The sequence below is a fragment of the Pithys albifrons genome, chromosome 11, assembly GCF_047495875.1.
Source record: "Pithys albifrons albifrons isolate INPA30051 chromosome 11, PitAlb_v1, whole genome shotgun sequence".
Lineage (NCBI taxonomy): Eukaryota > Metazoa > Chordata > Aves > Passeriformes > Thamnophilidae > Pithys > Pithys albifrons.
The window spans coordinates 18159301-18176001 of NC_092468.1; the positions used below are offsets into that span (position 1 = coordinate 18159301).

Consider the following 16701-nt stretch of genomic DNA (forward strand, 5'->3'; position numbering starts at 1 on the left):
ATATAGCTTGAGTGAAATAAAAGGTTGTGACATGCATTACTGGAAAATAATTTTTGCAACATTTAACCCTAAAGGATCAGATACAAGATGGAGGGGGTGTGGGCTGTGTTCCATTCCTTCAAGAGCTCAGTTCAGCCTGAACCTGTGTTCAGTTGGGATGTGATCATTTTGCTCAGTCAATTCAATCAAAACCAACACTGGCTGCAATGAATTAACTCCTTTCTTTGCTTTCAGCTGATTACAACTTCAGTTTGTACCTGCACATTTTTGATGCCTGTACCCCTTTCCATATGCAAATCTGCAACACAACTGCACTGAAGTGTTACTGACCCCCTCTGCTCTTTAACCCAGTGTTAAAAATAATACTCCAACATGAGCTTTTCCAACTGCTGAACAGTCCTTTTATTGCAAAAAAAAACAGTACAAAAGTTCATGGGGCCTGGTCTCAGGGCCGCAGCCACCCAAGGAACAAAGAGCTGCTGGAGGAATCAGGTGTTCTGTGTGAGCTGCTGCATCACAAGGGCACAGAGACTCATCAGCTGCAAGAATTCGTCAGCACCATCTGTCAGGCACTTGTCCACTTCCTGCAGGCAGAACAGAGAAAGTAAAACCTTCTGAAAAAAGGGTGGTGCTCATGGCGTCTGTCCCTTCGGGTACAGTGAGAACACCAAGATGTTTGCCAGCTGTTTGCTTAATTGGCACAGATTTCTCCAGCAGTGATACATTGCACACCCCTCACACTGAACTGGGAACAAGGAGCTCTCAGACCCACCTTCCAGAGGAGGCCTCAGCCTGACAGCTCCACACACAGAGGGATAACCATGAGCTCTGCAAGGGCATCAACAGCACCTGCCTGTCTGCAGTGAATTTTGCAAAACCTCCACCACGGCTGCCTTTCATTTTTGGTCAAAACTCAGCAAGTTAATGAACTTTTTTGTTGGTGGGTTTTTTGTTTGCTTGTTTGTTTTAAAGGCATATTTTACACATCAGAACAAAACCTTGCATTTTTCAACTCCTGATTTTTTTAAAGTGATAAATTTTGCATTCATTTTGCCTCCCATCTTACATCAAAAGCAACCAAACCCACCAATCTCTTGCGTAAGTTCCACTAGAACAACACAATATGATCAATAATTCATTTAACTGGATTTCAAAACCTTCTCATGAAATTTTTCAGGACAAAAATTTATGTTCTACCAAGAGACAGAACAAAAAAACCCCAAATCATGTACTTCTTGGGAAGAGACTGTGCAAACAAAAGTGAATCAGTGGATATTGTGTTTTGGGGTTTTTTAACTGAAGCTACAGGCTCACCGCAAGTTTCTCGACTATGACAGATTTTTGCTTGTCACTGAAATCTTCGCTCTCCACAACTGTGTCGTGCAGCTGGTTTATAAGCTGAGCAACAGCAAACCCCTCATTGATGAGATTCTGTGCCAGGGAGAGAGGAAAATGGAGGTAATTCAGCAGCAGAAACACCACAAACAAGAAAACTGATCTGAAAAATTCTGAATGGAAAGATTGTGCTGAAATTTAGTATGGAACTTCTACATTTTGGAGGACAATTCAGTAGCTTGTGTACAGCCCTGCCCTGCATCCTGCCTGACAGTGACCCAAGGGGAGCACCCAGGAAAGGCTGTGCAATCAAGGCAGGCACACAGCTGTAATTTTGCCCAAATGTTCTTCCAACTTCTGACACTTTACATTTCAGGGATTTTGTGAGAGACCTTAAACATTTAACAAGCTCCACTGAACCTGTCCAATCTTATTCTAAAATTAGGAAAGCTTGGCATCCACAGCATCATGTGGCAGTTTCACAGGCTTCACATTTTAAAGTGCCACCTACTTTGATTTATTTTCTTCATCTGGTTGTTGCCAGTCTCAAGCATACAGAGATGTGTAAGGCCAAGGCTTGTTTCAGTAAAAACCGTGGTAACTAAAGATACTTTTAAGAAAGATATCAGTAGTCCCCAGTTGCAAAACCAACAAATACTGAGAACACTGGTCATTGAAGCCATGAAGAAGAAAAAAGTCTATGAAAACAGAAGCACAGTTGGTGCAACCTTGTTTTTCTGTACATCCACTGTAAATCCACTCCCATGCTGTACAGAAGTGTGCATCCAATTGTGCCTCCCATCACAAAGTGCCTCCTCTGGCAAGTGGAGAACAGTTCCAAACCACTCCATTAGACAGACAGATCATGGCTGGAAGAAAGACTCTGCCAGCCCTGACAGTTTGGATAATCCATATCATCACCTCTTAACATCAAGACAGTTTCAGACACCATGTAAGTAAATGTGAAAGTGGAGGACAGGAACATCTGCACAAACGCTTGCACAACAATTTTAAGATCAGCTGCAAGTTTACAGGAGAAAAATCCAGACTCAAAACCAAATGTCCTGCCAAAACTAGCCAGTGAGGTTCAGCCAAGCAAAAAGCAGGAGGACGACCATACTGCCTTTTTTCATACAGACATGAAACAGTATTGTGGCTGTCCCTTTGGTGGGGACAACTCCTTGATTTAAAATCCAGTTCAAGACTGACTGAGCCTCTTTTAAACTCTTGAGATTAGGAATTTCCCATTCTTCAGAAAGATTAAGAACTGTTTCTGTATTAAAGAAAGTAATTCCCCCTGTATAAAACAGTAGCTTGTGCCTCCTCCAGCAAGTTATATTTTAAGTCACTGCAGTCTGTCTTACAAACTTACTCATTAGTGCACTGTAACATAAACATGAAATATTTTAAAACTGAAGATTTATTACAGCTTTATTCAGATACTACTCATCTAACACAGCTTCTGAGTAATGAAGGAGCAGACTAGTCCAGGGCCTAGTCCAGTCTACCGAGGAGAGTTCTAAAGGCCTGAGCCAAATGTCACACTCAGAATTCCTACTCTGCCCAATTCAGCCTAAAGCCAAGATGTCATCAGCTTAATTCAGGAAAAAGCCAGTCACGTTGATAGGGAAGTTTATTTGCAGCTTTGACAGCTCTTCCTCAGAAAAAAAAGACTGGAGTCCTAACTGGTAAAAGACACTTCCCAAAATGTGCATTCAAACTGACAGAGGCCAAACATTATTCAGCTGCAGCACAGCAACAAAAGATTCAAAGGGCACTGCCAGGAAAAACATTCAAGCTGGAGCACTAAGAGGATTTACCTTTGCCAGGGTTTCCAGTTTGTCAAAGGAACCACTCTGGCAGCCCAATAGCAGTTCATCAATTGTTTCTTTAGGAATGACCTGTAACAACAAGTGACATTTCTTAACTTCACTTTTGTAAACTTAAGATCGATGTTGATGCTTTACAGTAACGAGATACAAACTGTTCATGGCTGAGGCCATTTCAGCAGTGCAGTCTTCTACACACCAAACCACTTCAAGCAAGTATATAAGACAAACTAAATTTTGAAAGTGAGAGCTAGGCTGTAATATTTGTCCTATATTGGTGATATTAAAACAAAAACCATATAATGACAGTGAACTGTCAAAGTCACCTCCATAAATCCAAAACACAACTGCTTATTCAGGACACTGACTAAGTGGAGGACATACTTCAACAATTAGATCAGCCAATGCTTTCTGTACCATTCTACACCTAAACACAGCAAATCAGTTTTATTTCCAGAGACACAGCAGGGACATCCAAAAAAAGCCCAATGCAGTAAGATCAGACAATAAATCAGAAGAAAAAAAAGTTGACAGACACGATTATTTTGCTCTGTGCAGGGAAGAGCCATCCATTTCCCCTCTACTCATTGTCATTCCTGTCAGTTGAGTCTCTGAACAGTTTGGTTTCAAAGCTTCTTTATTAATCTTTTGTACTAAGGTCACTCCAGGGTCACAGAGTTATGTATGACCAAGAACTTCAAGTTTTTATGAAGACGTAAAGTTGGGTTCCTTTGGTTTAAACAAGCGTTCCTCATTCCATAATGGAATTCCAAGCTTCTCTTTCCTGTCACTTCTGCCAGGTTTCAGATAACTGGTATCAGATATCAGCTCTGGTTTACAGCTAAATGCACAAAACTGAACAATGACTTCACTGAGAAAATTGTTTAAAATTGTTCTGTAAAACACTGCACAGAGCAATTGCCTCTTGGTTCCATTAGAGTGAAAACCTTCCAGCCCTTACAATTACCTATGATGGCAGCACCTTCAAGGGAAATGCAACCATCATTAAAGCCCATTTATTTTTCAGCTCCTCATCTCCTAATCTCACATTTCCTGCTTCAAGGTAAGTGTTTTGTTGCTATAGGAACACCTTCACACATGTTTTATTAAATGCATTTCCTCTGAGGTTTCTCCTGTCCCTGTCAGTATTATCTATATTGTTCTAGAATAAATCACTGCTCTTTTGTTAAAAAGCAGAATCTACACAGATCCTTGAAGAGACACTGTCACTGAATATTAAAATGAGCTGCTACTGAAAGTCATTCCCCTGTGGTGCTTCCAAACCATATTTGCAATGATCTATACTTATGTAAACACATACAAATATATCAAAGCACCAGAAAATGTTCTGATCTACTGTTCCACAAAGGGCAATACATTTTGCATCTATGGGCAGAATATTTCAACTTCAGTTTGAACTATGAGACTATTTTACAGTTTACCATGACTTACAGAAGAATTTGCCAGAAACTTGCTATGTAATAAGTGTACAGAATCAGGCAGTCTTCAAAATTCTGGTGGACAGTGCATTGGTACCACACTGCAATACTAGTGGGGATAAAACACTTTTTTAATCAAACTGTGAGCAACAGCAGGTAGAGACAGTAAAAGGCTTTTCAGAGTAATTACAGGTGAAACTGTCAAGACAGCTTACCCCGGCAATTTCAGTGACTATCTTCTCTGTGATCTCCTTCCCACCCATTAGGCGAGTGGCACTTTGAAGGAAAGTAATTGCTTTTCTCAAGTCCCCTTCTGACACTTTCACAAGGTATGACACTGCCTGAAAAACAATGCCAGAAAATGTCAAGTTACTTGGTCACTGTTAATTACAACCAGTATGCTTTCCCAGCACAGTTATTTTAAAACACTGAGCAGTGCCTAAAGCAGATTTTCAGAGCCAGGCACAATACAAAAGTCACAAAGCAACCTCTCTACTAACACAAATGTGTGCTGGCAGTTTCAGAATGAAACACAGTTTAATGCCAGTACGCTCAGAGACAACAAAAAGCCCAACAGTTCAGCATCAGTTTTCTCTGGTGGACATTTCTCTGGTTTTAGGATACTTCTTAAAATTCATCTCATCTGTGGAAGGAGAATAACACCTAAATGAGTTTATGTATTGTATTTCATACAGTTGAGCAGCCTGGAGAAGAATGCTGACTTGGCCTCTTTCCCTGCCATGCAATTATGCACTGGATTAAGCAATAAAATTCCACGGCAACCATGAAGTTACCTCATTACTGATTTTCACTTGTTCCTTCTCAGAAACATCCAACAGTCTCTGCTGCTGGATACTGTCTGACAAAGGCTTGAAGCGGAATTTGGAGCATCGAGATGTCAGAGGTTCAATTATTCTGAAAGAAAGGAATGTAAGTGTTTGATAAATGAATGTGTGGGTCAAATTCACACAGACATAGCTATGGAGGCAGAAAAGGTTTAAATAACCTTAAAACTGCAACACTGTAAAAACAAAAGTTAAAACCTAAATATTGTTTCAGTCTTGCATCCACCTCTATTACCTGAAAACTATGCAAACTAGATATCAACCTCTTAATGGGAAAGAGAGACTACAGAACAGGCAACAAGTCCAAATAGACAAGAAATTCCACGTACCTGCTAATGTAGTTACAAATAAGACAGAAACGTGTGGTTTTAGATTCTTTTTCCATTGTGCGTCTTAAGGCTGCCTGGGCTGCTGATGTCATTGAGTCTGCTTCATCCAGGATCACAATTTTAAAAGGAGGGCACATTTTACCACTGAAAAACAGGAAGAAACCTGTTATTCAGGAGACATGTACAGATGAAGGAAAAACAAACAACAAAAAACATGAACAAAAAAAAATCACTGCAAATAGCAAGTCATATTTTACTTACATATACATACTTGATACATAGAACATATTCAGAGGTTCAATCTTTATTATTTTTTAGATAAAGTATTAATATTTTTAATAAAGGGGAGAGTGGGACAAGTTCCCAGTGAAAGACCAACATTTGAATACTGCAGAAGTCCTCTAAAACACATACTCTTGCTGTAAGTTTCTTCTTTTAAACACCTAATGTAATTCTTCTTTTTACAGGCTTTCTGATTCCCTGAACTACAAAGACCACTGCAAGAGATTGATTTCAGTACACAAGACAGTTATTTGCTAGACAGTCCTGACGTGCAGCTTCTTCCTGCTACTTTCCACAGTCCATATGGCTTGACCTGCACAGGGTTTCTCACCACCCAATGCCAGAATCTTTGTAGCATCTTACAAACACCCAGCTCAGGAAATCCTGCAGGTTTGAAGTACTAGGGAAGTAACTTCCACCACAGTTTAGGCAAAGAAGCTTTATTATGGTAGTCAAACATCTGCAAAGACAACAATGTACAAACAAACCCAGAAGTCTTGATCTTATGGGATTTTCTCTGTCTGCCTCCAATGCTAACAACACCAGTAAAAGACACTCCCGGGTATTCAAACCCCCAACATGCAAGTCCATGAAGTAAAAGCTTAGCCAAAGCACTGTGTGTTGCCAACTTTTGGGCAGTGCTGACCCATCATTTATATTGGAAACAAAAACAACCACATGCTTTGTCCTAAGCAAGAGGGGTTTGATCCAGCACTTACTCTGAACGGCTCCCAGATGCAGTCAGCTGAGCAAAAGCCTTCACTTTTTCCCGGATCACTTGGATTCCACGCTCATCAGAAGCATTTAACTCAAGGACTCTTTGACGGAATAATTCAGGCCTGCAAAATTTTTATTACAACACATCAGCTGCTAACCCTTGTAATGATACACTGTCAAGGATATCAGCAACCCCTGTGGCTGTTTTGAATGGCAGGGATTACTTTTTTTTAACAGCATTACTAAATAACACTGTTAAAAGACAGTTGATATTATTAAATGTTAGGTATGAATTTCCATTAGTTATTTTTAGAATCTCCTCCCAGGCTACAGAAAACAATGAAGTATAAAATTACATCAGTAATCTAGGAAGAAAAAATACAGGAAGTTGGCTTCATAAGTTCAGAGCACTATGTTATTTGTCTTTTTACTCGTATCCTGTGAGCAATACAGAATAACAGGTAAAATGCCAAGATACAGTTACTGGCAGCACTACTGAATGAAATATCTACAAAGTATAATATATGCAGTATTTATATACACCAGCAACTCTGATTAAAAAAACCCTCAACAATTAATACACTGCATTTTAAATTCTGGGAATCAAAATGGACTCATAATGTGGAGTTGTCTTTCTGCTACTAAAGTAGAAGTAGTTCTCTCAAAAAACAATGAGTCAAAGATTAAAGATGATGAATGGGATGGGAGGGAGGTATAAAAGTCAGCATGAGATTTGATCATAACATCAAACCACCTTCTCATCCTTATGGATCACTGAATTCAAAAACTCCCCAGTGTTACAAGTGAGTTGATGTACATACACATGCTGAATTTCAGTTTGACTCCCAATTCTACTTCCAGACACAACTCAGTGGTGCATAACAGAGAGATTACAATTCAGACACTGTATGAAGTACTTGGAGAACTATGTGTAGCCAACAACTCACTGAATGAATCATAAAAATTGGAATTCCTTTACAATTTTCAGTAAGGCACACGGAAGTCATATTTTTCCATACTCTTTGCTATAGGGTTAAATGACTGCTAGAATTAAGTGTTGCAAGTCTATACTGGTAACAGAAATCAATGGCTTGTGACAAGACAAATGAGCAGTATTTGAGCTCTCATGTTAGAGCTGTTAGAACGTGAAGATATTCCTGAAAAAGTCCTGGAAACTACGTAAGAGCAGGCAATGACCAGAGGCACCATCACATGATTAGGAGACATGTGACAGTTGATTACACCAAAGCAACTTGATTCCAGCTTACCCAAAGAGTTCTCTAGCAGCTGCTAAAATAGTGGAAGTCTTTCCAGTTCCAGGTGGGCCATAGAACAAGAGATTGGGAAGCTGAAACAGCAAAGCATCATTTTAAAGGAAAGCAAATGAACAAAACAAACCACGAACAGCAAAACCCACTGAAAATCTGAGCACCTGATGGAACAGAAACCATCTACTCCTCACAGTAAATAATACCAAGTCTTTCACTTCTAGGTCTCTTAAGGAGGACAAACAGTGGTCATTGTATAAGGCTGCATGAACAAGCTGTTATTTGGTGTCACCATCACATATTCTATCAAAACTGATATTCCCATTTATATTTATTTTTATATATCCCTTCCAAGACATGTCTGAGATCACTAAGGCCTACAGAACTTACTGTTATGACTGCAGTGCCATCCAAATTTATCCAAAGACGGCCTTCAAACAGCCTGGTTAATCACCCTTGCTTTCTCAGCTCCCCAGACTGCCTTGTCAAGCCGTGCTGAGCATTCTGCACAGCCACCAACTCCCCCCCAGTGAGCACAGGGCAGCTCGGGATGCCGGCGCGGGACCCAGCGAGGGCAGTGCAGACACAGCCACAGGGATGACCTCCCAGCTCCACTGCAAGTGCTGCCAAACTCACACACACACAAGGACTTTTCAGAGCAGGAGACCAGTGGCATTTCTTAGAGATTACATTAATTCATCTTTAACATAATTTGATTCATGACCTCAGCATGAAAAATAGGACTGCATTAAGGAAATGTGCTGACACGGAAGATCAAAGCAGCACAGCAAAGACTGCAGTAATAATTATAGGATGACATTCAGGAGCACAAAGCAAAAAATCTCACAATATGAAAATATAACTAAATATCTGCTAGATACCTGAAATTTGTCAGCTGGCACAAGGTATAAGCCGGTTTTGTTTTGTCTATCAGAGAGCTGTATAAGCCTGGGTAACATGGTGGTTCCAGGATGTGCACTTCCAATACAGATGTAAATTATTAATACTGACAGAGGATGACTAAGCTGCACACAGTTCAGATCATCCTTAGACAAGCATGATGAATACAAACTGGGAAAGGAGATTAAAGCAGTGAAGAGCCTATCTTATGAGAAGTGAATTTTAAAGAGTTTGCTTTAGTTAGCTCAGCAAAACAAAATCTGAGAGGGAATATGACTGATCCCCATAAACACAGAGCAACACAGACACAAAGAACACAGCTGACATAAACCACATTTGTATAAGCCATGATTGAATTTTGCCTGAAATCAGGAAGCTTTCTAACCAGCATAGGAATGATAGCTTTCTATACTATCATCTCAAGTAATCCTTTTTATAAACTATCACTTTAAACTGCTGTCTTTAACAGTAGATGTTCCAGTTCTACATTCTTAAAACAAGAATCCAAAAGTCCCCTCTGTTCAATAACAAAAAGATAAACCTCTCAATCTGACTTGATTTCCAGCCCTTAATAAATGTTCTATTTTTAAAAAAGTTCAACTAAAATTAGATTAGAGAATTCTATGCTGAATTTAGCATGCAATGCAGACAGAATGGGAACAGCAAAATCAAAAACAACCAAGGAGCAGAGAAAAATGCAAAAAGTACACAATCCCTAATGAGAAAATTAAATAGAGACAATCATTTTGGTACCAACCAACCCATTTTAACAAGACATGGAGAACAGAATCAACTGTGTATGCACTGTAAAAGCACAGACAGAAGAATTTCAATCTTCAGTCAATTTCTAGTAAATAAATCAATTTCAAGTTTTGCCTGCTCTTTCTGCCAATAAATCATTGCTTGTTTCTCTAATTACTAACAAGCACACTGCATCCTCTAATAACATTTATTCAAGTTCAGATCCACACAACATTATTATGCCCCTCTATCTTCTATGACAGCTCCAGTGAGATGCAACGTGTATTGAGTGACAGCTGAAAATTCACCAATCCCCCTGTCAGGTTAGCAGGCTGCAAGGGCAGACATTTTCGAGGAGATTCATAATTTCATGCTTCTGTGCTTATTCACACACTGCTAGTTCTCAAAACAAGCATTAGCAGGTAAAAAGTTTACTAAGAAACTGTTCGCTAATTCCATTACACCTCTACTTTACTACTGTTTCTGTTTCAACCTCATTTCTGCTTGTTTCTCACTGAAGTATTTACACTACTTTTTCAGCAAGCACAGCCTAATCCTTTATGTAACTGTGGCAGTATTTTTAAACAAACTGCAACCTGATCTGGTTATCCACTTCTCCACGCTTGCCAGGGGTAAGCAGGATACCTGCAGGCATCTCTCTGTTTATGGGAAAGTCACTGCACACAGTGCAAATCCCAACTCCTTTTCCTGAGCTCCCTTTTCAGTACAAGTGAAGATGTAAATGGCAATGATAATCCTACACTTAATCCTCTTTTCAGTCACCAAGGCATCCCAAAGCAAATAAAAACTAAGGAATATTGTGAGAGTTGTCAGTTTCTTTGCAAAAAAACAACCAATCAACAGTTCTGGCAGACAGAAATCAACTTCTCCAGTTTAAACCCACTTGGACTCTGGTCTCCAGTTTGTAACAGGGCAGATGGTTGCTCTTAGAGATGGAGGTTTATCAGTCCTGTTCCATTGAGAAGCTCCCAAAACAAGGCCCACAAATACAGACCAATCAACAGAGGACTGGTTATCCATTTTCAACACTAAGGTTTAAATAAAGCACATTACACAAACCTACAGTGTTGTCACAGCTGTTTCTTTGATCTCATCAGACCTCCAAATGCAGGAAGAACTTCTGAAATAAGTACCAGTCACCTCAGAGTTTCAATTACACTTTTGCCTTTTTGATATAAGTCCTTTCAAGAACTAATAAAAATGTCTGAATTTTAAAAAACATCAGATATAAAGTATTTGCATGATTTTATCCTCAAATGCCTTGCTGAGTTTGGGTTGCTATGGCAAAACACAAAGCCCCTAACCATAAGCAGAAGTTATGATTTGTCTGTTCAGCTCAGGAGGGCAAAAGTCAATGCAAGTGTAATAGGCTCAGAATCCAAGAAACACAGCTGGTCCAGAAACTGCAAGGTTTTAAATAACTGTTACTCAAAATAGAACTTCCCAATCCATCACTTAAGTGATGTTACATAACTGGTATGTCCAGACAGAACAGGTGGCAGCACTTCATTTCTCTCTGCTGTTGGGAGTTCCTTCCTAGTTATCCCAACTGTACAAATACTGCAATACAGCAGCATTACTGCTCAGCCACAGATTTCTGTGGGTACAACTTACATGACAAGGTCACATCACAACAGGATTCCCAAAGTAAATTGAATATGGAAACATGAACTAAAAAAAAGAAATACAAGTCTTCCCAGTTCTGTCATACCAGTTTCATTTTGGCTCCCTATGCTCAAACAAATAAGGTACTTTTGATTTAGCAAGTTCTAATTAAATTAATATTTTCAGAGAGAAATAGTCATACCAGTCAAACTAAAACCACAGAGAAAATTGTCTTCAGTTAAAAATTTTCAAGTACCAAAAATTACATGTGCATATTGAGCATCAGAACACACTATGAGTGAAAGGCTTCTAGAATAAAACTCTGAAAGGTCCAAATTGTTTCAGGTAGGTCTGGGTGAGCAGACAGCCATATCATAAATGTCATTTTCAGAACATCCTTACCAACCATCTCAGCTGGCATTAGATGGCCATGAACTCAGAACCAGCTTTTGAAGCCCAAGAATGACCCTTTTAAGTGAAACGTGGAGGAAAAAAGGTCTCAGCATGTACAAAGGAAGAAACTGTTCAGATTTGGAAAAAAAAAAGCACAGCTATCTCTTGGCTACCTACTGTATTTCTCCCTTCAGTCCTTCCACCTCCCCATCAGCTGGTTTGGAAGAAACAACCATCATACACACCAAATAGTTATTAAATTTGTATCTAAAAGCAAATTCAAGTGTAAACTAAGGCAACTGAAAATGATTTGCTCATTCTCTTTATACTCTAGTCACATAAGAAAACACTGCAGTGAAGTCAGAGCAACCATCATACTTGGCATTTTAAAGCCAGAGACTTACTTGGAAACTTTAATCCCAGAAGTTTGGAGATTACTATCCAACTAGTAGACCTGGCAGTTATAAATTAAATTTCCCTCATTAGCAAATAGTTTTAGTGTTTAGCAGTTTCACAGAAGCACTGGTAGATCACTAGAACTGTTTAGGAATGACTGGCAATCCAGACTTTTCTATGAAAGAAAAACTTTCCCCTCTGCTCTTGAACATGAATGTCAAAAGTACTGATGGAATAGTAGTGAGGAGACAGCAAAAGCCCTTCCAGATTTGAAACTATCAGCAAGAAGCTTACCATTCCAGCTTTTCCAGAAAAATTCCAAACTGCATCACGAAGCTGACACCTTTACAGTGTTTGGAGGGCTGGAAATATCACAAGCTTTACACACATATCACAAACACTATGAGGCAATCACTCAGCTTGTTGGAAAAGTACGACTGTAAAAATTATCATTGCTGAGTTGGAAAGGAGGGATTTACGTTACCAGTGGCTCAAGTGTCTGCCTAAACTTACTGATCAAGTAGATGTTACCATTACACTCACATCAGCACCTCCCAGGGACTTCTTCAGCACAGCAACGACTTCATCCTGGAAGGCGACTTCATCCACGTTTTTGGGGCGACTAAATAAAGACATTAAATACAATTGATGAGCTAACAACGTTTCAGAGGCAAGCTGAAACTGAGAAAAGAAACAGTTCTCCTTCTGATTACATCAAGTACTGAATAATTACAGTGAATTCTGTAGCTGAGGTAAAATCATAACAGATAATCTAACACCTCTGGTGCCCATTACTGACTTGCTCTAATTCCTTAGGAAGCTCCTTGTCTTTTTCTATTATAAACACCTGCCAAGGCAGTTTTAGAAGCAGAACTGCAATATTTTACCACTTCGTGATAAAAAATTGACAAAACCCAAAGCATCCAATGTACTTATGCATCGAACCACAGCGATGGAACTGCACTGCTCGACATGGCCCAGAGACATTTTGTGCTCAATACCAGCCACAAAGGCTTCTTGCAGCAGCTCAGAGCTGGATTTCACCCACAACAGGGCAAGTTAAGCTGTCCCCTGGTGGGGACACCCACAGCTACGACCCCCTTTGCTGTGCATCCCCTGCCTTTGCACACCCCTCCCTCGTGGCGAGCGACCCCACTGCCCCAGAGCACCCCTTACTATTTCTCCACCCAGGGGATGGGTTTGGTCCTCTTGCCCTCCCCGCTGCTCCCCGCCGCGCCCTTTTCCTTGGCAGCGAGGGGCTTGGTGCTGATGGAGGACGGGCCTTTCAAGAAGGCCTGCATGGCTGTGGCGGTGGCTGTGCCGGGTCGGGTCGGGTCGGGTCAGGCCTGGCTGGGCCGTGCCGGGTCTCCCCTCTCGGCCGCGGCCTCTCAGGCCTTTCCCGCCACTCGCCGCCGTCCGTGGGCGGGGCCGCTTCCGCCCGCCGAGAGCCAATCACAGCGCGTGGCGCCGCGGGGGGTGGGGCCTGGCGCGCGCGCTCCGCGCCCCTGCCGGGGGGGGGATCAGTTGAGGGGGGGGCGGTGCCTCAGGGTGGGCGCGCTCGCCCCTCACAAACACCACGGCCCGGATGTGGGGAAAAAAACCCAAAACCAAAAAAACCCTTTCCAAGACCGCCGCCCCCCCCCCCCCCCCAAAGGACAAGCGCTGTACGAGGGAAAGCGAAGAAAGGGCCTTCCTCTCCGGTGAGAGGTCCAGACGCAGAGGCCTGTCCCCTCCCATGGCTGCTGCGGTGCCTCTCGGGGCTCTGTCGGTGCCCCAGGGAAGGGCAGTGCGGCCCAGCTTGGCCGAGGCTACCCCGGGCCTGCCCCGAGATACACGTGCGGCTCCGTGTCCCTCCCTGCGAGCAGCGCCCCCCGCGTGCGGGGCTTATCGGGCCGAAAGGGAATCCCTTGACCTCCGTTACAGTAAAGCCTGTAAAATTTTTTTGAACAATGCGATTGATGTGACAGATCCGTTTAAGTTACTAAAAAGGCGTCCCGGTAGATGCGGCAGTGGCCGTGCTCGCCCACACCGCCGTGTGCTGGGGCCTGCATTTTATCCTCCTGGTTCCACAGCAGCCCCGTGGGTAACACATGGTGGTGTTTGCGCTGCCGGCGGAGTGTGCTGTGGCTGTGGCTGCAGATGCTTTGCTGCTTTCCCGGGGCTGCTCCCGCCACGAGGCACAGACAGAGCGGCCCGGGGGCTGCAGGAGTGATCCCCCAGAACAGTGTCAGTACAAGGGGAAGGAGGCTGGAAATGGTCTCTATGGCAACAGATGAACGGCCTTTGGAAAAGGAGATGTGCGGGGGAAATTTAGGCTGAAAATACATCAATCTGTCAGTGAGACAAAGCTCTAATCCTCGACTAGGCAATGTTAAATAAGTTGTTTCCTCTCATCTGGCATTCTGCTACTGAAGAATGAAATTCAGATTATAGCCTTAGCAAGAAATGCCCACATATGTAATTACTGAAGTTGTCTTGTTTTAGATTAAAATACAATGATTTTTTTCCCCCACTGTGATTATATTTGGTACTTCCAAGTCCTGGCAACATCTGATTTCTGAAATCAGTTTCTTTGTGAAACTGTATAAAGCTTTGTTGTCTTTTTGAAGCTTTATTATTTGGTGATCTGTATTGGATCCACTCTTCTTAATGGGGCCACTTCAAATGTACCCAACATTTGAGCATTTTGTCAACTCTGTGTGAGCATCAGGTTCAGTTCAGCAGTGAAACTTCCTGTCTGCTACGCTGACTTAACTTCATAACACGAGTTTTTGTTTTATTACCTTTACAAAAGTTTAAAATTACTGAAAGGAATAATGAAACCCAAGCTTCTCTCTGTTGCTCCCTGTTTTTCTCTCCTTTCCCCTCATATATACAAGGACTGAAAGTTATACTTGCTCTATTCTATTGAATTGCATTCACTCATCATCCTAAGGTCCAACACATCAAACTCACATCTCTCATTTGCTTCTCTCCAGCGTTTCCCATGTCAAAGACTGTGGTTTGCACCAGCCTAGTCAGTTCTTCTTGAGATGACCTAAATGGGAATCCTGGTCACTTTCTTTCCCAGTTGTGGTTTGACCCCAGACAGCAACTAAGCCCATGCAGTCCTGACTCACTGCCCTGTCCCCTCAAAGGGTTGGGGAGGAGAATCAGAAAAAAAGTAAAACTTGTGAATTTAATAAATTAAACAAAGTAAAATATAATCTAGTAATACTGAAGATAACAACAACAACAATAATAATAGTAATAATTGTTACAAAAGGGAGAGAAAGAGAAATAAAAGTCAAGACAGGCAAGTGACGCACACCACGATTGCTCAGCCCCTGCTGACTGATGCCCACCCAGTCTCCAAACAGGGATCAGCCCCTCCTGGCCAACCCCCTGTTTATACTGGGAATGATGCTCTAGGGTATGGAATATCCCTTTGACTAGTTCAGGTCAGCTGTCCCACCCATGCTCCTTCCTGGTTTTTTTCTCTTAAATAGCAGAACATGGAACGCTGAAAAGTCCTTGATGTAGAGTAAGCACCACTGAGCAACAACCAAAACATCAGTGTGTTATCAGCATTACTCTCACACTGAACCCAAAACACAGTGATGTACCAGCTTCTAAGAAGAAAACTAACCCTATCCCAGGTGAAACCAGGACACCAGTCTTCTTATATCAGCATTTGCAGGTGTACAGCCACAGAATGAGGGTTCAAGAGCTCATCTGACAGAAACCCAGTGTGTCAGGGGTTAGGGACAGTAGCAAGGCAGGAGGGTTGATTTGGGGGAGGGCATCGGTCTAGATCTTCAGTGAGTTGACATTAAAGCTTTCTAGGAGATCAGCTCGGGGTTTTTATGACTCTGAAAGTGGACAAGTGGCTTCCTTAAAATAAGCTACAGAGAGTTTAGAAACATAAGCTGACCCTAAAAATGATAGGATCACTGTTCAACAGCTTTGTCTAAAACTCAGGCTTTGTTTTAAAAGAGGAAAGTGTTGAAAGAAAAGAATACAATAAAAATATATGGCTTTTCATAAAAAATTAACAGCAAACATCTGTCTCCTCAGTTTCAGCATTGGAAGACTTCTGCAGAATTATGTAAGCAACACAGAGCAAACTGATGCTGGCAGTTTTCACTGTCCAAGCTGTGTAAAAAAGAGAAGATTCAAAGCAAGATGGCGAGAATGTTGAAAGGTATGAATAGACTTTCTTTTTATCCCCTAAGATATAGTAACTAGGACAGCATTGTCTCAGCTCAGCTCAGCTCAAGAATTGTAACTATGAGATATGATCATTGTATAAAAAAGTCATGGCTAAGGTGGATACTGCAACTAGGGAATTATTCATTCTTTCTCATGCAGGAACCCGAGGCCTGAAATTGAACTATCATGCTTCAGACTTAAAACCAAACAAAGTAAGTTTTTTCATACAACGCATATTTAAATTGCAAATCTTGTTACTACTAAACTTTATAGCTGTCAAAATTATAATTTAAAAAATAGCTAGACAGATTCATGAAGAAATGGAGTATTAAATATTATCAGTCATATGCAAACTTAAGCTGAAAAATCCCTGAATTGCAATCTGAAGAGGGAATGCTGGAGAGAGACTC

General features: G+C 41.4%; 1 protein-coding gene across 1 annotated transcript; it reads right to left on the minus strand.

Moving 5' to 3' along the window:
• Positions 1–387: 387 nt before the first annotated feature.
• Positions 388–13513, minus strand: RFC4 (replication factor C subunit 4). Its single transcript, XM_071566351.1, has 10 exons — positions 13277–13513; positions 12644–12722; positions 8045–8124; positions 6779–6898; positions 5778–5921; positions 5398–5518; positions 4819–4944; positions 3156–3236; positions 1315–1431; positions 388–584 (listed from the first exon to the last, which is right to left on the minus strand). The coding sequence occupies exons 1-10, from the start codon at positions 13399–13401 to the stop codon at positions 489–491; spliced, it is 1089 nt and encodes a 362-aa protein (XP_071422452.1). The 5' UTR covers positions 13402–13513; the 3' UTR covers positions 388–488.
• Positions 13514–16701: the final 3188 nt, after the last annotated feature.